The 25,842-nt window shown below is 37.4% G+C and overlaps 1 protein-coding gene across 2 annotated transcripts in view; it reads left to right on the forward strand.

The window, feature by feature from the left end:
- ADAMTS2 (ADAM metallopeptidase with thrombospondin type 1 motif 2) overlaps positions 1–25,842 on the forward strand; it is a 262,418-nt gene that overhangs the window by 229,793 nt on the left and 6,783 nt on the right. For both annotated transcript variants that reach the window (XM_087709481.1, XM_087709482.1), the window contains exons 12-21: positions 1,941–2,116; positions 3,542–3,675; positions 5,871–5,994; positions 8,826–8,906; positions 12,390–12,553; positions 12,940–13,096; positions 15,810–15,942; positions 18,744–18,951; positions 19,296–19,425; positions 20,579–20,668. In XM_087709481.1, coding sequence (XP_087565607.1) covers positions 1,941–2,116; positions 3,542–3,675; positions 5,871–5,994; positions 8,826–8,906; positions 12,390–12,553; positions 12,940–13,096; positions 15,810–15,942; positions 18,744–18,951; positions 19,296–19,425; positions 20,579–20,668 — 1,397 coding nt within the window. The remainder of the gene's footprint in view (positions 1–1,940; positions 2,117–3,541; positions 3,676–5,870; positions 5,995–8,825; positions 8,907–12,389; positions 12,554–12,939; positions 13,097–15,809; positions 15,943–18,743; positions 18,952–19,295; positions 19,426–20,578; positions 20,669–25,842) is intronic.

A 25,842-nucleotide genomic window follows, 5' to 3' on the forward strand; every position in this document is an offset into this window, starting at 1 on the left:
TTAAAACAAAAAGAGACTTAACTGGATTTTGTCTGTGTGTAAGATTTCCTTTTCTAATATAAGAAACATATATGTGAGAGTTTGTTGTGGTGGTTGACTGAAATAATGAAAAAATAAGTACTTTTGTTTCCACTAAAATGTCCTGTAAACTTTGAGATCAGTGTGCCTCCAGATTCAAACTTATTTCATGTTTCGCAAGGCAATTCCACTGATTTTACTGGAAGAAACAAATTTATGCTCAATAGATTTCTTCGTACCATATCTGATCACAAATCTGTCATCAATTGTTCAAAATGAATCATGAAATCGTTTTATAAGAATCATGTTTTTGTGTTTACTATTGAAGCCAGGGAAGTTATAAGAGAAGCTTATTTTTGCCAGACAGCCAATTGAGCATTCAGGGACTTAAAAGAAATCAGTACCACTTCTGGTACTATTAAAAGAAAAGAAAAATCATTATTATGGATTCTTCATGTAAAGTAACAAAATCTAAAAACAGCACAAAAGGCAACATGAGAAAATACAGTGGGAAAATTACAAAGTAACAAGATAAATATTTGATGCATAATCTCCTTAATAAATTACAGTAAGATTAAGGAAGTTAAATTATCCAAGCAATAAAGAAAAATTTGGACCGGGTTCTTAACCTGTCAGGAAAATATTATAATTGCTTTGAGTGCTGCATTAAAGGTTTCATAGTTAATGTGTGTCTGTGTATGCAGGTATGTCTTCTATTCTACAAGATGATTATGAATGAAATCCAACTATTCTTAACTGAGTCATACTTAACCTCTTTTAACTGCTGAAAACTACCATGAATTGGGTTGACTGCAATGGATACATAACAATAGCAATAGGACTTAAACTTGTATATCACTTCACAGTGCTTTACAGTCCTCTCTAAGTGGTTTACAGAGTCAGCATATGGCCCCCATCAATCTGGGTCCTCATTTTACTAAGGATGAAGACTGACTCAACCTGCAGTCCATCAGGATCAAACTCAAACTGCATTACATACTTAAGAAATAATCTTTTCCTCTTTTTGTTTGCTTGATTCCCCACATTCCTACTGAAAAGTCCCTTCTGTCTACTCCACAAATTTCCAGTGTGTCTTTTAAGGTTATGTAGAGGCTGCAGAAGGGAAAGGATAATATCTCCTAGCTTTGCTTGCAGGATCTCAACCTGCATTGTGTCTCACCCACAACTATTTCAGCATTTATAGAGGGATGCTCAGTGTTTCATATTTATCTGTATATCCCATTGGGTCATGTGCTAAGAGTATGCAACTGTGCCTTCCTACCTCATACATGTTCAGATTTTGGAAATCATTGCAAATTAATCTTGGAAATGAACGATAAATACATACAGGTAGTTCTCGACTTATAACACTTCACTTAGTGACTGTTCGAAGTTACAACGGCACTGAAAAAAGTGACTTATGATGATTTTTCACACTTATGATCATTGCAGCATCCCCAAGGTCATGTGATTTACATTTGGATGCTTGACAACTGATTCATATTTATGACTGTTGCAGTGACCCGGGATCATGTGATTCCCCTCTTGTGACCTTTTGACAAGTAAAGTCAATGGGGAAACCAGATTCACTTAACAACTGCATTACTAATTCAGTGATTCACTTAACAAATGTGGCAACAACAATAGTAAAATGGGACAAAACTCAATAAATTTCTCACTTAGAAATATACATTTTAGCTAAATTATGGTCGTAAGGTGAGGACTACCTATAATAAAGAATCTGTGGCATTCCAGACATTGTTGGAATGCAGTTATTGAAATTCTTGAAGTTTTCTGAGCAGAGTTCATGGTAATTTGAAGCCAATATCTGGAGAGATACCACTTTTCCAGCTCCAATAAAATGCAACCGTCTATTATATTATTGATCTAGAATCATTCATTAGTATTCTTTTTTTCCCTAGCCCTGCTAATGGAGGCCGCACATGTTTTGGGCCAAGCTATGAGTTCCAGCTATGCAATAACCAAGAATGTCCTGATGGTGATGATGACTTCAGAGAGGAGCAATGCAGGCAGTGGAATCCCGTTTTTGAATATCAGAATATGAAGCATCACTGGCTTCCATATGAACATACTGATGGTTCGCATTTCATTTCATTATTAGCAGAGCAGACCAGGATAACTCTGCCCATTTTCGAAAACTGGAATGTCCTGTATGCAGAAATACTGCAATTCATTAGTACTAACTTTCAGGTCAGGAAGTGGCAATTAGGCCCTCTTTAAAACGTATGGACTTCAACTCCCAGAATGCCTGAGCCAGCCATGTTGTCTTAGGAATTCTGGGAGTTAAAAGCCACAGATTGTAAAGGGACCATAGTTGTTCCAATCATACTGTCAAGTGCTTCTAGTTTCTCTTCAGAACACAGCATTTTTTCAGACAGATGAGCATGCACTTCTTAGTAGGAACTATTTAGGCTGCAGTGTCACTCAGATTATCCATTGTACTTTAATTGAATTAATGTATATTTAATGCATGATTAGTGTAACATATACTAAGGTAAAAGCAAATAAAACCATTTATAGAATTGTATTTTAAGAATTTAAAGCAGTGGTGGCTTGCTACCGATTCGGCCGAACCAGTAGTAGCTTGCCGGTCTGGGTCGCTGGAACCGGCAGCAACTCAGGCCGCCCACGCCCCAAACCGGTTCTCCTAGCACTGCCATAGATGCCGCCATCTTGTTTTTTGCTTCTGTACATGCACAGAATATTTTTTATTACTCTGCACATGTGCATGTGCGCATGGTGCACCAACAAGAAAACTGGCAGTAGTGACTGCTGGAACCCACCCCTGGTTTAAAGGAATGTGGTTGCTCAGTGGCTAAGACACCGAGCTTATCGACCAGGAAGTCGGCAGTTCAGCGGTTCAAATCCCTAGTGTAGCGTAATGGGGTGAGGTCCTGTTACTTATCCCAGCTTCTGCCAACCTAGCAGTTCAAAAGCACATTAAAAAATGCAAGTACCTTGGTGGGAAGGTAACAGCGTTCCATGCTCCTTTGGTGTTAAGTCATGCCGGCCACATGACTACGGAGATGTCTTCAGACAGCGCTGGCTCTTCGGTTTTGAAACGGAGATGAGCATCATCCCCTAGAGTCGGGAACAACTAGTGCAAATATGTGAGGGGAACCTTTACCACTACCTTTTATTTTAAGGGTTAATCCATTAAGATGGTAGAATCACTTTATCTCACTTCATGCCATGCAGGGCTATTGGAAATTCAATTCCCAGATCTATACTCAAGATGGCTTTGAGATTCTGCTAACTAGGAACTCTGAAAGAGACATTATGCCTGACAAGGATGAAGTGGGGAATCTGATACAAACTATAAATATTCCCTATTAAATATTTGGTTTTAAGTATAATCCCAATTTCTAGAATATGGCTCAAAATTTCTCTCTTTGGATAAGTTGCTTAGAATTTTTTTACCTCACCACAAAACTTCTATTGAATCAACATTTACAAAATGATCTAATGAGAAGATAAATTACCCCAATATTTTCCCTTATAGCTAAAGAAAGGTGCCACCTCTACTGCGAGTCCAAGGAAACTAATGATGTGGTATATATGAAAAGATTGGTACATGATGGAACACAGTGCTCCTATAAGGATTTGCACAGTGTCTGTATGCGAGGAGAATGCCTGGTAGGTTATATACGTTTCAGGAATTTCTTTTTCCATTTTTCTATCTGTAAGAGTAATATTAAAATTATAATGAGCTGTGTTGGCGCAGTGATTAGAATGCAGTATTGCAGGCTGGTTCTGCTCACTGCTGGCTGCCAATAGTTTAGCAGTTTGATTCTGGCCAGCTCAAGGTTGACTCAGCCTTCCATCCTTCCAAGGTTGGTAAAATGAGGACCCAGATTGTTACGGGTCAATATACTAACACTGCAAACTGCTTAGAGAGAGCTGTAAAGCACTGTGAAGCGGTATATAATTCTAAGTGCTATTGCTATAATGGGCTAGTTTTCCCCCTTCCCTGGCTAATTGCTAAAAAAAATCTATAAACTATAGAAATTATATTGAAAGATGATTTTAAAAGAAATCAGATGTGTAATACTTTACTGTTTTATTAGAGGTGGCAGAATATTTTTCAGATCATAATATTTATTAATGGTGAACTTAATCCTCAGGATGGGATTGTAATATGTAAAAACAACTCTTTAAAAGGAAAGTATCTGTTGAAGTGCAACCGTTTCAAAGGGGGAAAAGTCATTACATGGAGAGAAAATTCTCCAAAGAGTCCCAAGAAAAATAGCTGTGGTCCACGATTGTAGAATGCTTTGAAGATTAGAGATTCAAGATGGCAGGGAATTAAGTGATGTGGTTAGGGACACATTGCTTTGTTGTGAATGTGTTACTTAGTTTAGGATGGCTCTTGAGCACGCTTCTAAAATTGTTTTTGTTAACAAATTGTTAAACAAATTGTTAAATTTGTTTTTATTCAAGGAAATAGTGATTGTTATCTATAAGCACATGCACTAGATGAGCACATAGATTCAGTCAAGTAGACAATCCTTAAACTCTTCTTTTAAAGCTCTCCTTTTAGTTCCTAGTGCATGTTGGAATAGCAATAGAACTTAGATTTATATACCGCTTCATAGTGCTTTACAGCCCTCTCTAAGCAGTTTACAGAGTCAGCATAGTGCCCCAACAATTTTGGGTCCTCGTTTTACTGACCTCAGAAGGATGGAAGGCTGAATTAACCTTGAGCTTGGTGAGATTTGAACTGCCAAATTGCAGGCAGTCAGCAGACAGCAGAAGTAGCGTTAAGTACTGCACTCTAACCATTGCACCACCGTGACTCTTATGAAATTATGGAATATCCCATAAGGACAGTGTTTAGAAAGAATATCTGTTAGTTAATGAATTATTCATGTTCTTCTAATGGTACTTTGAGCCACCAAATACATGATTTTTTTTTTGTAGATAAAGATAGCTATTTATTGTTTGCCATGTACTGTGTTTTTCGGAGTATAAGTCGCACCGGAGTATAAAACGCACCAAGATTTTGAAGAGGCAAATTTTAAAAAAAGGTTTTGCACTCTGCAGACCTCCCAAAAATGGCCCTGTTTTTTTTTTCAAAAAAGGGCATAAATAGCCTTTAGGAGGCTTATAGAGTGCTCCTGGGGGCAGGAGGCAGGGCAAAATTGAGCAAAAAAATGACCCATTTTTCACTCATTTCTGCCCTCCCTAGCCTCCAGTAGTACTGTGGAAGCCTCCTAAAGGCTATGCACAGCAATTTTGGTGAAGTGGGCGGGGTTTCAGGAGGCAAAAAATTCTATATTCAGTGTATAAGACACACCCAGATTTTCAGCCTTTTTTTGAGGAAAAAAGGTGCATCCTATACTCTGAAAAATACAGTAATACAGTCATTCTAGATATGCTTGGGTACAATTTTTAGCAATTCTTAACTAAAACCTTACCTACCACTCAGTCTTCAAGTTATCTCCTTTAAATAAACCTTGTGTTCGGCTCTTTTCCATAATATGTAACTTGAGGACAGACTTACTGAAGTGTGATGTCTTTAAACTGAGGGAGAGAAAGAGAAACATATGGTTGTTTTTGGTGTTATTTTCTCAGAGATTATAGATATGAAACTCTAGGTCTACGATTTTCACTATTTAAAATAGATGTGGGAAAAAAATCAAATATCTACTTAAACTGAAAACAGTTCTTCTGTTCTTGAAATAAGGTCCCATGGGTCTATTAATGTATTATTTCAGGAACATACTTATATTTTAGTTCTGAATATCCTGCTTAAATATCCCAATCTACTTATTATTTTAAAAAAAAGTCTCTTACAAACCAAATGAATAGGTTTTTTTTCTTGGTTTCAGAAAGTCGGCTGTGACAAAGTAATAGGCTCATCAAAGCAAGAAGATAAATGTGGTGTGTGCGGTGGAGACAACACCCATTGCAAAGTGGTGAAAGGAACATTCTCCAGGGCACCAAAGAAACAAGGTTGTTCTTATTTAAATTTTATATCCTTGCCCCAGAAAAGTATGTGTTTAGTTTTAAAAGGAGTTCAAGAATTTCTTTAATAGCATATTTCCTTTGCTGCATCAAATGCTGCTCTTGAACAGGTTCTGATGGAAACAAGTTTTCTTAAGTAAAATTAATATAAAAAGAGCACCCTAATCTATGTGTCTGAGACATGTTGTCATGTAATGATGTCTTGGTCTACTCAAATCATAAAAACAGAATCTTATGTAAGCCTACTCAGAAAGAGTATTTTGAATCTGACTCCAAAGAAGTGAGTTTCAGACAATAGTCTTAATCTAATGCAGACTGTATTCCCATCAGTGGTGGGTTATGACCAGTACACCCCGGTACGGGCGTACCCGTACCTACTGGGAGCACCAGATACCATTCTGGTATGGTGCTCCGAATGGCCCGTCCACAGTCCTTACAGGTATTTGAGGTTTTGTGGGCTTCTGGGCATGTGCACGGAGCGTATGGTGCCTGTGTGATGCTCCGCCAAGCAGCTGGAGCATCACGGAGGCGTCCTGGAGTTATCGCGGAGCATTGCGGGCAGTAAGAATGCATGTGGTGGACGCCCGGCCCCGTTGCACTGTACCGGTTGCAACAGGATCCAGAACCCACCACTGATCCCCATATGCATGTTTTAACACCTTTGAGGAGCATTTATCAACTCACCCCCTGTCATCTTAAAGCAAAGCAAAGAAAAATCCACAGACCCAAACTGGAGGAAATAGATATTTTCAGACCTGCTTATATCTTTGTTGGGGCTTCTGTCTTTCCATCCTGACAACTGTTGCAACTTTTTAAATGAGGTCTTAAGGGGCAGCAAATCAGCACTGCATTCAGACCACCATTGGCCTCTGCTAAAATACTTGTCTGTCTTGATACCTCATTCTTAAAACCAGAATGTTGGATATATTCAGACTTTCCACTTTCTTGGTTGTTCATTCAAAACTAGGTTATTGTCTGACTTGCAAAATCTTTCCATTTTGCATTATGTTTATTTGTCAGGGAGAGCAAAAAAATCTTGTTAAAAAGTCAAGTCCTTCAACTTGGACAATAGCCAAAAGACAGGATTAAACAAAAAAGCTGAGATCAATGCATAAAAGGTTCTTCTTTCTAAAAGGAAAAATGCCGGTTTTCTTTCCCCATCCAACCCTGCATGCTTAGGAATAAAGAGGATAGTGAGCCTTTGAAATAGATGAAATGACTAAGATTGTGCAGAGATCTTGATTCAAAAAGGAAAAGTTAATTGGGAGCAAGCAGGGATGTGCACACCGCAGCTTTTGGTTCCTTGTTGTCTTTAAAGAGTTACCAACAGATGTGATGTGGACATCAGCATGCACTCTGAATCACCTTTCCCTTTTGAATCTGGTTCAAACGCTCCATCTTGTATTTATAATCATTACTTTGTTTCCTGCTTTTACTCTTCCAGGAATGCAAGATAATCTCTATGGAGCTACCCCATTTTATTTTTTACAAAAGCCTTATGACTAGGTTGTATGTTATGCATTTGCACCATATCTCCATCTTTATTCTCTTGTTCAGTTTCTTTATATCATCAGTATGCCATGTTTTAAAAAGAGGAGAAGGGGAAAACCAGACATCAGAAGAAATAAAGTCATTTTATTTAAATAATTGAAATTTCTCAATAATAAATATGGAGCACCACTTCCATATTCTTTTTATAGCTCCTTTATACTCTGAGCTGTTAGACTGCAGAGTAAAAATGACATGGCAACAGGGGCTTAAGGGGGTTTAAAGGAGGAATTCCAGGATGACCAGGGTTCAGAGAGCTAAACCTTTTGGTTGAAGGAGCTGCAAATGTTTAGCTACAAATATACACTGTCACAGTGGCACAATGGTTAGAATGTAGTATTGTGGGTTAACTCTGCCCACTGCCAGGAGTTCGATATTGACCGGTTCAAGATTGACTCAGCCTTTCTTTCCATGGTCAGTAAAATGAAGACTCAGATTGTTGGGGCAATATGCGGATTCTGTAAAACACTTAGAGGGGATTGTAAAGCACTATGAAGCGGAATATATCTGTAAGTGCTATTGCTATTGCTATTGCTACAAATATTTAAAAAAGCAGTCATGCTGAAACTGGCTGCAGGATAAAGAACAGTGGGCTGAAATAAGAGATTCAGGCTGCATATTAGGAATTTCCTGATTGTAAAAGTCATAAAGCAATGGACCAGTAGTGGGTTCCCCCATGCAGGAGGTTTTCAGGTGGAGTCTGCATCAAGTTGTCAAGGATGATATAGTAGATTCCAGCACTGAATAACAGAAAGGACTAGGTTTATCTGTAAAGTCCCTTTTAAATATATAGTATTGGTTTTATTCCTGCTGCTTTAATTGGAAGAGTATCTTATGATTTTAAAGTGTTGTAAGCTCAGATGAACACATTTGGGTTTGAGAGGAAGCATTTACATTCATTAGAAAAGAAACGAAAGGTGGCTTAGAACTCACAAGTTAAAACGGGCAAATTTCTTCATGGCTACAGGTTGTTTGGAATATTTGCAGGGAAGAATCTTCTCAGTGGACAACATGATGGTGCAAAGAACAATAACAACTATATGAAACCAGTCTTAGAGCAAAGATTGTCATGTTTATGCATTTTCTGATAGTAAACTACGCTACCAATCTTTGGCAATTGTGGTTTAAGTCAGTTCTGGAGCTGCAAAAGTGTTTTTAAAAAGGAGTTAGATGGCATCTACTATATAAAATAAATAGCTACAGAAAATATTCATGGTTGTTTTTTTTTGCTTATAAAAGTTATTATTAATAGTTTTGATGCTTTCTTGCAGGATACCTCAAGATGTTTGACATTCCAGCTGGTGCTAGGCATTTACTTATACAAGAATCGGATGCTACTGTTCACAATCTGGGTATGTATCTTATTGCATCAGAGTCAGCTTTTGCTCATGGATATGCTTTTCCTGACTAGCTGAAATACTATTCTGGTTATAAAATATATTTTAATTGTATTGGGGAACATTTTTGTAGGAATAAAATAGTACTAATGCAATGATATAGAAGCTGGGCAGAGCAATTTTAATCAGTTTTAAGGTTGAAAACCAAACTAGTAGCAAATATGGGTAACTCCAGGTTTGCATGTTACGTTCATTGCTGGAATTCTCTGAGTTTGTTTGGTTTTGCAGTGAAATTTTTCTGTCTGCAGTTCCAAACTCATGCAATATTTTACATTGTATTCTCTTAATCAAAGCAACCTACAAATGTATTTGTTTCCAGCCAGATCCTTTTTTGTTGTAGAAGTGGTGGTGAAATAAGTTCTATTGTGTAGAGAGGAATTTATAGAAACAAAATCTCTACACAAATATATATTGTAAAAGGACGCTATAGAGCACTACACACCAAAACAACTAGACACAAAAACAGTTTTTTCCCGAACGCCATCACTCTGCTAAACAAATAATTCCCTCACCACTGTCAAACTATTCACTAAGGCCGCATTACTATCACTATTAGTCTTATCGTTCCTATCTCCCATCTCCTTCCACTTATGACTGCAGGACTGTAACTTTGTTGCTTGTATCTTTACTATTGATATTGATATTGATCGTTTCCTGATTGCTTATTTGTACCCTATGCTATCATTAAGAGCCGAGGTGGCGCAGTGGTTAGGGTGCAGTACTGCAGGCCACTTTAGCTGACTGTGATCTGCAGTTCAGCGGTTCAAATCTCACCGGCTCAAGGTCGACTCAGCCTTCCATCCTTCTGAGGTGGGTGAAATGAGGACCCGGACTGTGGGGGCAAGTTGCTGACTCAATTTGCTAAAAAAATTGTAAACCGCTTAGAGAGGGCTGAAAGCCCTATGAAGCGGTATATAAGTCTAATAAATAAATAATAAATAAATAAATTAAGTATTGTATCTTATGATTCTTGACAAATGTATCTTGTCTTTTTATGCACGCTGAGAGCATATGCACCAAAGACAAATTCCTTGTATGTCCAATCACACTTGTTGCCAATAAAGAATTCTATTCTATCCCATCCCATCCCATCCTATCCTATCCTGTTCTGTTATATTCTATTTGTTTAAAAAAATCACAGATCCTTTTTGGATCATAATTTGAACTTTACTGTACTAAGTAACTTGGTATCTGCTCTTTGAAATAGTATCTCCAACTTTTCTAAAACTTGGCTTTGAAATAATAAATGCCCAGAATCACTTGGCGTTGGGCAGCATGCACATTCAATAAATAAATAAACAAACAAATAAATAATATGTCATTTCTACTCAATGTAATTGAGTACATTTCCTGTACATCAGATTTACCAGATGTGCTTTGGCTTACGTCTCCAGCATCTATTCTCTTGGTCCTTCTTTCTAGTTCTAAGCCAGCTGCAGCAAAAACATTCAATCAAGCAAAGTTTCAATAATAATTGAAGCTCTCAATCTTTACAGCTCAGTGGATCAATAAGAGGCATTGTCTTGTAGGCTGTAATTAATTAGAAGCAGATTCATGTCCATTGACCTAGTAACTTTTCTATGAATCATCCAAGCTTTGTTTTAAGAAATACATTTCGTGAATTGCTGTTCTCTGCAGCTTTCTGGGATTAATAATGTTCATTGCACAGACATATTTCTTACGTTAGGCAAAACGTTTCTGAAAAACCACAAGCAAGATATAAACCTTCTGTTTTTGTAAATCTGATGAAGGTGTGGATACTGACAACACAAATGAATCTTGAAGCAGTTGGGAAACAGGGCAGTAAGTGTACGAGGCTGTCATGTCTGACTATTATTTTGAAAGACAAAATATTCCTCACATATTTAATGTAGAAGTATGGCAGCAAATTTAGCAGTGACAAGCAGATAGATATAACGACTGCTGCTGAGTTGTATATTAAAAGAGGGAAGGTTGTGTAAAATTCTCATCTTCAAAGAAGCCTGGTACAATGAGATCACCTTTCATGGAGAAAAGATTTGTCATGTTTAACATATCTGCTTTTCAGTTATTGACTCTATTTGTGGATTTCTGCCTTTCAAATTAAACTATTTTCCTTTTTAAAAAAAAAAAATAATTAGCCAATAATGAAGCCTACAAATTTGGGCCCATACAACTGCAATCAATATATAGCTATATATTATCCAAGAATAGTAGCCAATTTGAAACTCACTAAACTACAGTTTGGAGGAGGTGGGAGAATCTACCACGTCCCTGTTAGGTTCCAAGAAATATAACAAGTCTTAGGTTCCAATAGTACAACAAGCCTTGTACTATTGTCTAAGGCAGTGATGGGTAACTTTTTACGGACCAAGTGGCCCAAGTACAAGCACTCTCAAACCCCCAAAATGTAATGCATGCATGTGCCCCACTCATACATGCCCCCCACACACATGCACTCCACAAACTCGCCCCACCTCTTGGGAATGTGTGGGGAGCCCCCATGCATGGGCCCTGCCCCCCCCCCTTGCATGGCAGAGACCCAAAGATCAGCTGGCTGGTGGGAGACACACGCACATAAGTGGTGGAGCTGAATTGGCTCGTGTGCCATCAGAGAGGGCGCGGCATGCCACCACTGGCACGCATGCCTCGTACCCTCTCCACCGTCCAAGCCTTCCGCATAGCCTTGAAGAACTGGCTCGCCCGTCAGGCCTGGGGATAAGGACCGTTACCCCGCCCGAATATTGAATGTATGGTGTCGATTTTATTATATGTTGTCGTCTTAATGTTGTATTCCCCCTCCCTTGGTTTTCTGTGAGCCGCCCTGAGTCCCCTCAGGGAAAAGGGCGGCCTACAAATGTCAATAAAAACCTATAAAAAACCTAAACCTATGCCATAGGTTCACCATCACAGGTCTAAGGTGAATTATAATATAATTCATAGTCTACCACATTTAGAATCACATAGTACATTGCCTTGAGACATTTGACAGTTAGGCAGCCTAATAAAAATAAATAAAACCTCATTTTTCCAAAACTCTGGGTAGGACATTGGGAACTATTGTTGCTCTTTTCTCAAGGCAGAGAAGTAAGAATGCAAACAATTTCTGACTATAGAAACTTGGATACAGCCTTCGAACTGAAGGGCTCTCAATTTTGTCATAGATAAGAAACAAAGGTTTCCCAAATTTTTATTTTGGGGTGGGGTGGGGTGGTTAGGAATAACTAGGTAGCATATTTTGGTTGCTTTTTGACAAATGTTATTTTGTTAATACTAAAATGTTTATAGAAACTTTTCTGGCGGTATTTTTTGATGAATTCTCCAAGTAAAGTAAATAAAGCAAGCAGCCACTTCTGTGACTTCTAGTTTCTTTACTTGCTGGAAAAAATTTTTAAAATGAGAAGGAAGGGGAAGCCTCTGGACATCTCTTGACTTCATATTTCTTATTTTGTTTTATAGCGATAAAGAACCGAGAAACAGGGAAATTTATTCTAAACGAAAAGAACTACGTGCCAGACTCCAAAACGTTCATACACATGGGTGCAGAATGGGAGTATCGGAATGAGGAGGACAGGGAAATGGTTCAAACAATGGGTCCTTTACGTCACGGCATCACCATTTTGGTAAGTTCCTTGAAGACGAGGCTGCGACAGTAAGTCATGCACCCTTTCTTCAATATATACAGTAGTATCAGTTAAGGGGTTGGTTTTAAGGATGAAAGCCAAATCTAGATTGTGCTTCCCAATTATATATGTTGCCTCTTTCATTCGTGAGAACGCTAGGGAGATGGATTTCTCTTTTTTCAGAAAACAAGGCTGGGGATCTTGTGGGGGAATGCGGTTAGCAGAGTGGCAGAGGCGAAATGAAGAGACCACCAGGACCATGGACCTGGAACAAGACCAGAGAATCACAGAAGCCTAAATCTTGGTTGAAATCTGGTTTTGAAGAGGTTTTAAAAGTGATGTTATAATGATCTTCCTGAAAAGATATACATTATTTCTCTAACTAGGTAATTCCTCATGGTAATGGGAAGATTTCATTGACATACAAATTTATGATCCATGAAGATTCTTTAAATGTTGATGATAACAATGTCTTGAAAGATCCTGTACCATATGAATGGGCTCTGAAAAAATGGACCCAGTGCTCAAAACCTTGTGGAGGAGGTAAAGATACTGATGACTGCATTGATTTTTCTGTCTGTTGTGAAAAAACTGTTATTCTAATTATGCTTTTAAGTATACTTAATGGTTTAATTTGGCTCAAAGCTGAATTTGAGACAAGAATCCATGAAGTTAAAATGACTTAACAGGCTTACCTGTAATTTCTTATCTGTGGTACTGTAATTCATTCATTCAGTGCAGCACATTTGATTTTTCCAAACAATTATCCGTCAGGTCTTTGTGAGATTATCCAAAGTGTAATGATTTATTATGAATCATTAGAGGTTGACTTCTTCAGTTAAATTTTAATAAGGAAAAGTTTAGTTCGTAGGTAAAAAAAATACATTCACTGGGAATTATTTATTGCTGTTCTATTTACTCATAACATGCTGCACATGTAGAAAATGGACAGTAGTTTAAAAAGGAAGCGGAGGAAATAAATGAATGGCAGGAGACAAAATTCTGCAGTGTAAATTTTCACTGGAGACTACATTGCATTTCACATCTAGAGTAGACTGAACCAACACATTACTTAACCAGTAACATGTTAGTTGCTTGTTTTTACAGAAACTTGCAAAACTGTTCCACATTATTTCATTTCCCAGCTCCCAGAATTCCACCTGCTCTGAAATTTGGAATCAATCTCACATATCCACCACATTTGCTGCCCCTAACTACATACCTGTAGCAGAATTGCTGAACTGTAGGGGGGAAACCTAGATGTCTTGAACCTCATCTCTCAGAAGTATTTTGAGACTTCATACCCGAACCGAACCTCCTATTCTTGCCTGTCACTATCTATCATTCAAGGGGTACTTATCTCGTGTGTTCCCATTAACTGTAGTGTGTCAAAGAGAGAGGGATTTCATATCCTGTGCTGCCTGACTGTGATTGAATAGTGAAAAATACAAAAAAGTTGAAATAATTTCTACCTTGCTGCCTCCTTGATCATTAGAAGGATATGACCACACATTTCTGTTTCTCCTGTTGGGAGACTGACCAAAGGAAAATGGTTACAGAGTTGTTCAAAGTATGGGGAAAAGGCAGATTTTAAGGTTTATAAAATATGTAATGCTCCTGGCAGACCACAAGATGCCACTGATTTGCTATAAAAGAGTGTTCTGCCTGGATATTTAGATTTGGATTAATTATTACAGATAAAACATATTTTAAAATGATGCACAGTATGAGGATATGTATAATAGGCAGAAGTACACACAATTGCTTGAATTAAGAAAAATCTAAAAAAAATGGTAATTATTCTAACACAGAAAAATATATTAATCCTAGTGCAAATGGATTCATTTTGTTACCCATTTCTTCACAACTAGATTTCTCTTGAAACAGTTATTTCCTTTGTCCATTTTGCCTGAATTTACTCAGGTAAATTCTTACTTTATCAGAGGTTTTCAAACTCAGCTCATACATCCTTCCTATGTTTTTTTTCTTGTGTTCTGCTTTTGTCTTTTTAAGAGGATTCATTTTCTATTTCTGGAACAGAGCGAGACACAGTCCTATCTCATGATCTACATGACAAAAACCATGACTGATCTGAAAATACAGATTCTAAGTCCATAGTCTGCACAAGGATACATTTATTTTGAGTTTCTGTGTTCTCTAGTTGCCAAAAACATTCTCAACATCATTCTTCCCATGAAGGAAATAAATATAATCCTATTCGAAGGCCACAACTATATGTCAGCATCACAATACAGGCACTCACAGAATTTAATATTATAAATACAAAATACAGCCATAATACAGATGTGTTTACTGGAGTAACAGTAAGCCAAGCTTGACTTTGATAACTGCACAGATACATCCAAATGTATTTTATTAGAAAGTATATGAGTTGCCACTGCTTTCTTCCCATATCATACTTCTGCTTCTCAATAATCCTCTGGAATTTCCAGATGGTTGGATCTTAGTTTTTTTAATTAACTTACAACTAAATGTAACAACTGGGGAGGGGAACAGGATCCTATTTTAACCTTTTTGTGATTGTCCTATTTTTTGTGACCTGTATCTGACAGCCCAAGTGTATTGAGTTCTCTGTATAATTGAAACATGATGTTGCCTGATCTGGAAAGCTAAGCAAAGTCACTCCTGGTTCGATGGAAGAGGACCTTTTAGGAAGCACAGGTAGTTGACTACATTGAGAAGTCAAACTTAAAGAAAGAAGGCAATACCAAGTGATAGGAATGTATCTATGCAAATTATCAAGCTTGACTACAATGAGATTTTACTTTTATATAACTGAAGCTAATTTATAAACCATTAACAATTCTTGTGCTTCCTTGGATTACTGAGAGATGGACAAATATCTCAACAGCTCTCCGTGCAGAAGAGAATTATTCTATTATCTCTGGTTTAACTGGTGAAAGGAAATCATGAAATAGTACAGGATCCAATCTCGGGTGGTCACCAGAGGTTTTGTCTTCTGAGATTTCAGACTTATGCTGGAGCCCCTCTTCAGGGAACTTCTCTCTAGAAAGAAGATGGGCTCCAGCACAAGTCTGAAAGCTTGGAAGACAAATCTTGTGGCCCAGGGTCCAACCCAGATTGGATCCTGCAACATTATCCTGGGACATGTATATTTGCCTTCATTCATAAAATAGTGGCCAGAGTATTCGTAGTAGTGGGAAAACAAAAATATTTGAATTATTTAAAAGTTTGTTGAAATGTTGAAGATAAACTACGTTTTTCCCCCCTTAAGGCTACCAATTTACAAAATATGGTTGCCGGAGGAAGAATGATCTGAAGATGATCCGTCGCAGTTACTGTGAGTCTATCTCAAAGCCCAGGCCCATTCGTAGAATGTGCAATGTCCAGGAATGTTCCCAGCCAATGTAAGTGGGTCTTTTGAATTTTCACTGCCATTAAATACTCATCTCCTAACGCAACATTGCCTTGATTCAGATGACTTTGTCTTAATCTTAATGTTCTTCCCTTTCTGATGCTTTTTTGGGGGGGGGGGATCAAAGATGCTATGATACATTTATAAAGTTATCACTTTAGGAATTACATATGATCTAATGTGAAATCATGAAATTAGCAATATTAAGATACTTAAGTTTAAAAATCACATAAATTAAGGATGTCCCCCCGATTGCAAAATGAATTTTGAAGAGGATAAACTTTTTTAAAGAAAAATATCTTAGTAAACATAATAGAATAAGTCATTATTGTACATGTATAAGCACCTGAATTTTTGAAGGGAAAGCACATAGAATTTGCATAAATTGATTTTCAGTTATTTAAAAATAATTGAATAGGCCATTAATGTACAGGCCATTCTTGAAAAATATTCCATTTACTAATCCTAATATGAACAGCAATAAAAACTGTAGTGTAACTTTTAGAAACGTTGGGTGTTGAAGAATGGTGGAAAATGAGGATTTTCTGCTTACAAAACCTTTAGATAGAAGCATGTATGCCATTTTTCATTTAAATACTTACTTCTGGTAATTTTAAACAGATATTTACACTCCATGATTTGGATTAGCAGGTGTTGTAAAGATAGAGGATATGCCTTTGTTCCTAATCTAACTAGAGGTTAACAATTTTAAAAGTGCATCAATAGGATTATCACTTTTTGGATTGAGAATCTCATACACATCTGCAAGAAAACAAGCAAACTCAGAAAGCACCAGACCCCTAATTTCATACATTTGGGAATAGTTTCCATTCTATAATTTGCTTTCACATTCCTTAGTTCACTGTGTCCTCCTAACTAAAACCTGAAAGGGACATTTAGATATTTCTTGGAAAGAGTAACTATTTAGTTCTGCCCTGATTTTAAAGAGGAGTTTCTCTATGGAGGTTATTGCTATTTCACTTACTGTAGATCAGAGGGTACCATAGGCTGAGCAAACTGTCCTCTGATGCTATTTGTGAAGCATCTTGAGCAATTCATTGCTGGGAAATGGAACTGGAAGAGTCCAGAGTTTTGCAACACATTTTTAATACTGATATGATTATCATGCACTCTATGATTATTACAGATGCAGAAATAGTTAAACATTGTTCCTGAGAAAAATGACTCTATTGCTTTGAAAGATTTACAGTGGCACAACAAACTGTGAAGTTATGGCTTTCATTCTTTTTTATATGGTACTTAGCTGACTATTGAATTGTTGGCAAAGTAGCAAATTCATTTCTAAGACTTATGCTGCTTCTGTGCCAGCTTTTGCTAACAATACTTGTTTTTGTAGTGACTCTCCCTGCTGGATTTCATGTTAATTGTTTGGAGCATTACAAATAGATGATCTTATTTGTCATAAAAACTAGAAGGAAATTCTGTTCTCTTACGTCTGGCATCTACATTATTAGGATAGTTCAATTGCAAAATTATTTTACGTGTCGTATTTTTTAGAGTTATGTAAAATTCAGCTCTGATTTCTAAGTGCAGGTTGTCCTCGATGTACGACCACAATTCATCCCAAAATTTCTGCTGCTAAGTGAGACTGTTTTTAAGTAAATTTTGCCTCATTTTATTACCTTTCTTGCTAGAGTGTTAGGTGAATCACTGCAGTTGTTAATTTAATAACACGGCTTGTTAAGTGCATCTGGCTTCCCCCTTAACTTTACTTGATGGAAGGTTGCAAAAACTGGGACTCTGAAAACCATCATAAATATGAGTCAGTTGACAAGCACCTGAATTGTGATCACATGACCATGGGGATGCTCCATAAGTGGCCATAAGTGTGAAAAATGATTGTAAATCACTTTTTTCACTGCTGTTGTATCAAATGAAGTGTTGTAAGTTAAGGACTTCTTGTATATTTGAATTTTATATATTTATAAATTTGTCGAGTTTATTCATTCTTCTTCTTTAACTGAAATCTAGTTTTCTCTCTTATCCTATCATTTAAAAATAAATAAATCAGAAAAAGCATTTTTCCAAGGGAAGAATTCTTTATAATTAATTCCAAAATTTTATTTCAAACTTATTTGAACCCTTAGTACTTCTGTAGCTTTCTAAAATTGAAGTGTTAACTAATAATCTTCTGATGTTTATCTTAATATATTAAGCTTGTAGTTAAAACTTTCTTTTGTTAAAGCAGGGGTGTCAAAGCCGTGTCTTCATGAAGTTGTCATGTGATGTATCACAATTTTTCCCCCTTCACTAAACTGGATATGGGCATGGCCAACGCATGACACATCTGGCCCTGCAGGCTGCAAATTTGACACCCTGAGTTAAAGCATTGAAGACAAACTTACTTGATGCTTTCAAAGTTTCTGATCCAAAGATTTCTAACAGCTGATAAGGAGTTAACAACCAATTCCTTCTGTGCCTTAGTAGTATCTCCTTTCATCGGGCCAATTGTAGTTTGAGCAAGATGATTATTTCCCTCATCTCTCACCGCGCAGAACCTGCTGGAGACCACTATTTTGCCGTCCCTTGTGTGGAGCACTTGTGGGCAATCTTTCCCCTATCCAGAGAGGTTTAAAGAGCTGGTCTACTCATCAGCTCTTTGTTCTTCATCACAGTTGTCAGCTCTGCTTTTCATGGAGCTGCCTTCAGTCCACTATTCCTCCTCTGCAAGTCCCAGACTCAACAATACTCCCTCTCAAAATATTCATACTAGATAGGAGGACATATATATTTGACCATTATATATTTGACCATTGTTTTTCATTGAAACAGATGGGTGACAGGTGACTGGGAACCTTGCAGCAAAAGTTGTGGGAAAACAGGATATCAGGTGCGTTCAGTGCGATGTATCCAAACATTGCACGACAACACAAACCGTTCTGTCCATACCAAATACTGCAGCAGCGATCGTCCGGAGGGCAAAAGGGTTTGCAATCGAGAACTTTGCCCTGCACAGTGGTGGATTGGACCCTGGTCACAGGTAAGCAGACATTTGAATCATGGTTCAGTTTATACATTGATTTCAATTGAAATAAATGGAAAAGTTTGTGTGGCCCTTTGGTTCCTTTATGTTGGGAGTACAGAATGTAATACATAGCATAGATGTCATGTTTATATAACAACATGGCTCCATGTTTGCCTTAGAGTCACCCAGAGACTGTTGACACCCAAGTTTAGAATGTTGGAAGAAGAGCAACAATAGTGTGATTGTTAGCACTGTATGCACGTCCATGTGTGCATGTATGTATAAAGATGAAAGATGCAAACCAAAAATGCATTTGCAAAGGAGAATCGGAAGCCCATCTTTTTTTCTTTGTTCTCCAGTGTTCTGTAACATGTGGTAACGGCACACAAGAAAGGCCAGTTCTCTGCAGGACAAGAGAAAATATTACTGGCTTTTGTAAAGAAGATAGGCCAGAAACAACAAGGCTCTGCAGGCTACCTTCATGCCCTAGTGAGTGTACACATTTGAAAAACTCTTACTTCTTTTCTTTTTCTCTTATCCTCCCTCACTGCCCTTCCTCCTCTTCCTCCCCATCTTTTCCCTATTTACTTTTGTATTTTGTACCTTATTTTATCTTACAACACAATAAAAATGATAAACTGGGAAAACCTCTTGAGTCTTCTGGAAAGGCAGGGAAGGGGAAGGGCGAACTTGTGAAATGTCAACAAACTAGAGAGATATAGATCCCATATTCCCAGTATTAACAGCTTTACCTTTATTGCAGCTGGAGAAGATATTTGAAAAACACTTCTTAAAGAAGTCTGATTTGGGAGAGGTGGGCTCACTGCAGATGATTTTTGAGGAGGGGGATGCTAGCAGGCTAACATGAAACATTAAAGAAAGCCAAAGTGTTGAGAATCATTCTTGGCGAGCATCTAGAAGCATTGTTTCTTCTTTGTCGATGATAATATTTTTCAACCTTGACAGCCTAAAGATGTGTAAACTACAATTCCCAGAATTCCCCAGCCAGCCATGGCAATTGAAGTCCACACATCTTCAAGCTGCCAAGGTTAAGAAATATTGATCTATGAATTATCAGAAGCTCACACATCATTTTGGACTAATCTCAGATATTGAGATTAGTCGATTATCACATTTTTATTTTTCTCACTGCTTTTTTTTTGTGTTCTCTAGTGCCTCAACTTCTATCTCTTCCAGTCTAGACACACAATGGTCCACAGTTGCCCTCCCTAGAGGTGTTGCAAGCCCTAGTCCACTCCTGTTCCTGTCATACTTGTTCAAAAGTAACCTTTCAAAGTTTTAATTGCACACCTAACAGCCAGAATGTGTGAAGAAATCCTAAAATGGAAGTAAACTTTTCTAAAAACATGTACTCACTATCTACGTTTGTACTGTTAGCCTTTCTGAAAGCATGCCACATTGTGATACATCTGAACAGAAGGGCTTAAATGATTAACTTCATTAAAACTAAAAACACTGGTGTTTTTCTAAGTATAGTTTTGGCTTTTAAAACGTTTTCCTTTTTGTGATTAGAATGGGGTCTTTTAATTCAGCTTTTGGATTGTAAAATGTTCCTTAAAAGCTACAAAAAGTGCTCATATTTTTCCCCCGTTTCCACCCCAAATCTTTCTTTCTCCTTCAGAAAATTCATCAGATACATCCAAGAAGACCTATATGATACAGTGGCTGTCGAGACCGGACACAGATTATCCCATCCAGAAAATATCTTCAAGTAAAAGACCCATTTATAATTCTGCCTTTGCTTTTAGCTGCATGCCACATCAAATGTGGACTTTGCCTTCTGCTCTATTCTTTTTCCTATATGGAACATTTTCTTGAATCTTCAGAGTTTTATCTTGAGAGGAATCTTTTCCCCCCCCCTGCACTGGGTTGCAGTGTCCAATGTCTTACTTCTCTGGAGATTGAGCAGCCCTTCATTGCTGCAGTGGAGGTCGTCAAGGGGTTGGGTGTATGAAGCAGAATATCTGCAGTTTGTTGTAAGTCCTCTAAAAAGTGAGCTGATGTCGGTTTGCTTGTTGGTTAGTGATGGTGAAAAAAGGCTCTTAACTGGCTCATGATTTGAGTTTGATGGTGAAACTGACAACTTATTGTGAATGTGATCGCATCACAATAATGACAACTTGTAGTGCTAAGGTTTTCCTTTCATCTAAAGGTCCTTTAACTCATGGCAGATTAGGTAGGTCAATGTTTTTGCAGGGTATTCAAACAGGACAAAAGCACCCATCCCATCTTTCTTTATAGTCTCATTGCTTCTCAATCCATGTGTCACAATGGCTTTAAAATATGTGTTTGTTACCATGAGAAAAACTTATTCTTCAGGAAGATGAGACTTCTTTTTATATATAGTCCATCAAATGCTGCTGCTACTATATACTATGCTTCAAAGGAATCTTCGTTTGGTTTATATTTATTTCCAAAAGTGGAAAAACACAATTTGATCAGAGTGTACCTTATGTTCTTTTTTTTTCCTTTGAAAAAGCAATTAGAAAAACAACATGGCAGAACCTGTACTTATGCTACAAGTTGTGGTGTGCAGTATTGTAATTTTGTCGAGACAATATGGCATTGACACACAGTGCAATGTCAAAAGTTGTTCGGCAATTAATTCTTTATTCATCATTACATTCATCAGTCTTTTTTCACCATGTGCATATTTGGCTTGACTGTTCAGTTTTTCTATTTGTGTGTGTGCGTGTGTGCGTGTGTGTGTGTATGATCTATAAATGTGTGTCAACTGGCAAGCATAATAGTGTGAACTACAGAATTACCTCAATTTTTATTGATTTGTTTTATTTTGCTTAGGGAAGAAGAAACTATGTTTAGAAAAATGCCTTAAACTTTAATTGCATTGGCATTAATCTCCAGTTCCAGCTTTAAATACAGTGTACTGGTATCATGAATTGATATTCATGTACAGAGTGTTTTACTTGAATGATTAAACACTGGAAGGAAATTTGCACAGTCCATGTAGGAGAAAGAAAAAGGATCATTACCAAATTGGATGAAGAAAAATATTTTGCAACACTTAATTTATTTAATTGCAATTTATTCCTTGAACAGGCTTTGTATTGAAGATCTAAAATATATTCTCCATGGACCACTCATGTAATATCAAACAATAGAAAGGCATTAGTCCTGGGGTATCATAACAATCTTCTTGCTCTCTTTCTGCTAATATTTGAGATACCTTACAAAGGTGACCCTGTGGATTTTGGCAATGTAGCACTTCAAAATGGTCATTATCATGTGATCACATATTTAAATTTTGCTGTTGTTATTATTTCCCGCTGCAACATGTTAGTAATTACACATGGCAACATAAAAGGCAAAGACGTGTTATCTGGCTCTAAATACTGTTATGTAAAATAATTGGTGTATAACTGTTATCAACTTACTTATGACTGTTAGTTACCTTTCAATAGACAACTGTTAAGTGATGTTTGACAATATGGGTGGCTCTAGAGAATGGTGCAATAAGATACCTGGGCATCGTGCGCAGTTCTATATGCACTTTGGTTTATCAGGGATATTTTATCAGTGTTTTGTATGTATTTAACACAATATTAAACATGTGCCAATTCAGTTTGCTGTTCAATATTTTCTATCAGGCCAGTTGAAATGTGTACCAAAGTGATTGTACAAATAACTATTTTTTTCTTACTGCTGAGTTAAAAGAGATAACTTCCAGTCTGTTATGCGTATTACAAAATAAAAGATTAAAGTTCAGCAGGTCTGGCAGTTTTGTTGGAGGAATAACCACCTATATTTATTCTGATATATATATACAAGTCACAAGCTTAAGACAAACAATGTAAAGACTTTTGTACCTTAGAATCAAGAAGGTTAAGGCTGCCTTTGTGCATGCAAATGGCTTGCAAACCAGAAAGCAATTGGTGCCAAAATGAATTTTGTTGCATCTTTAATCTGTCACAAATCTTGTTGATGCTCCATGGCTAACCCCGACCCCCACCCCACCCCACCCCACTAAGGAAGTAAAGAAGATGCCTTTCTATAAACTCTTAATTATAAATGAAATACATAGTAACAGCATCATAGGAGTCATTTCACCTGACTCTGTATTTAATCTACATATTTCACGTATTTTACTGTGGAAAATCAAGCATTTTTCTAAAGCTGTTTCAACAGGCACCTTGAAGCCGAATGTTTCTTTAATTAGTTTGAAAATTATGCTTAGTTTTAAATATATTTGGGGGGGGGAAATCAAATATAGGTCATTATTTTGCCATCTTTAAATATCTAGACATATTTAACTCTACAGTTGTTAAATTAATAGTTTTATATATAAAACATGTGATCTCTAACCTAAAGAGTTCAGGCAATTATTTCCCTTGTGAAACTGAACTGGAATTATATTTTATAAAGTCAGCACAAAATCAAATAACAGCAACAAAAGGTATTTATTTATTTCCCATAAATATCTGGGAACTTTAATTTTGTTTCATAATGGTGCTGTACATCTAAATTTGTAAAAGTATTAACATATGCTAGACTGATATGTTTCCCAATTAGACACACTCATGCCCTATATTTTAGAGGATGAGTAAAGAACTCAATGAATATTTCTGAATTAGAGTGGGCTGTAATTTGCAATGCAGTTAAAAGGCTATCGGCCCCTAACCCAGAGGTCCTCAACCTTTCGGTCACCAGGGACCAGTTCCACGGAGAAAGGTTTTTTCGTGGACTGGAGGGGGAGTGGTTTTACGTGCTGCCTGCATTCCACGGTTTGGGGCTTTGCTTGTTTGTACGGCCTTGTTTCTGGCATGCCATGGCCCGGTGCCAGTCCATGGACCAGGGTTTGGGAACCCCTGCCCTAACCCCTGTGCTGCCATATATGCATGCAGCTTCCTTCTAAGTGGCCTGATGCTGCTGCCATACCATCCTGATTGTTATACATTTACAAAGATGCATTCGAAATTTCTTTCTTCTGGAGCACAGAAAAACAGTAGAGTTAGCTTGCACACATCCACACAGCACAAACTATACTCCACCACAACTTTAACAAGAAATGATTTGTAGCATGTATATCCCAGATTGTTTAAGCATCAAGACATTCACATGGTATGTTGCTCCCAGAAATTAAAGTATGTATATCTGATTTGACATTTTCTTGTGCTGACTATAGTGAAATGATTGGAGTTATATCAGAATATTGCTCTACGCTTCATAGCTCCTATTGTTTTCACTGAGGCAACTTTTGAAAACTTTCTTGTTGTGTTCTACCATAAGAGAAATTTCAGCCCTCTAAAATATGCTTCCTGCATTTACTGCTACTTAACTTAGTTTTCAGATTGCTCCTTCTCTCTCTGTCTCTCTCTGCAATGCATGCTTAGAAACCTAGTTTGACAAACGAGGTTTCTTATGTAAACAAGGACCTTTAAGGTTTTTTTTTAATGCTTTATAAGCCATGAAGAACACTGATATTTCTTCAGTGTATCTGATCCCTGGAGTTATCCTGTTCTTATTTACAGTATGGTAGCAAAAATGAATAAACAATAAAAGCAGCAAGCCCATGTTGCAACCAGATGCAGTACGAAATTAAATACCATGTTAACTGTGCATCCAAATTAATATTATCACCAGATGGCAATATGGATGTGTTCCTTCTCTTCCCATCTGGACAGACAACGTTGCAAAACTCAGAGTTGGTTTTGCTGCATGTACAGGCACTTGGTCCCTATATTCATCCAGCATTTCAAGCTAACCTCTCGCTTCTTCAGCATATTTCTTCATACAAAGAGATGACATTAGCACATCTCTCCCTTGTTTTCTTTTTAAAACTTTCCTCACTTTGAAGGCATGATTAGGCACACATGGATGTTGAGATAAGTACATGAATCCTGCAAAAAAAGACAATGCTAGCTTTCAGAAGAAGTGAAGTTTTTGAACTTGTTTGGAAGTTTTTGTAAATGTTCAATTCCCTATGACAATGAAAATATATACAGGTATTATTACCAGTTACTTAACGGCTGGCCAAAGTTATGGTAGACCTCCCCAAGTCTGTCTCCCAAGTTCTTAAAATTTACAACTCAGATTTGAACTTCAAATGGCCTCCATCCCTTCCATGACCACATGAAAGTTTATGATGTTTGTTTGTTTTTGCTGGAAATTGGGGTTTACTTCTGGTTTCTGGCAAAAATGCCCATTGTGGGCAATGGATTCACTTAACAGCTGTCATGTTCACTTACAACCACAGTGATTCACTTAATGACCACTGCAAAAACATTGTCAAATTGAGTGCAATCACATGGTGGCATGCTTAACAACTGGCATGGTTTTTATCTGTAATTCTGAGCTCAGTTACAGTCATAAGTTGAGGATTACCTGTATTACCTTCTCTTGATGCATCAGTTCCTACAATGGAGGATTCATGAATTATCTAAATATAGTGTTAAGTGCTTCTTTTAAAAAATGATGGGATCTCAGTTATATAGTGGACAATCTTTTTCAGAAGGTGAGACAATCAGTTTAGAGAACTGCATTGGTTCTTACCTTTAAGTAGTTCCTGACTGAAGGCTGCTTAGTAACATTCCAGCAATGTATAGAAACTCAGAAAATGGTGCACTCCTTATAGACAAAACATTCTGTACATATGCCACTTGGATAATGGCATGGTGTATTACAGGGTGGGGCAGTGGGGTAGTGGTTACGATGCTGGGCTTATCAGCTGGAAAGCTGGGCCGTCCAGGATCGAGACCTGAGCATCATGCAACAGGATGAGTTCCTATCCTCACCCTGGCTCCTGCCAACCTAGCAGTTTGAAAGCATGCAAATGTGAGTAGATTAATAGGTACCATTTTGGTGGGAATGTGGTTCCACCACAAAACCGCGATGTCCTTATCCGCGCCGACATAAGTGCGGAGGCAA

This window comes from Thamnophis sirtalis, unplaced genomic scaffold, assembly GCF_051295495.1.
Source record: "Thamnophis sirtalis isolate CommonGarterSnake01/CBP01778 unplaced genomic scaffold, rThaSir2_p1.2 scaffold_3, whole genome shotgun sequence".
Lineage (NCBI taxonomy): Eukaryota > Metazoa > Chordata > Lepidosauria > Squamata > Natricidae > Thamnophis > Thamnophis sirtalis.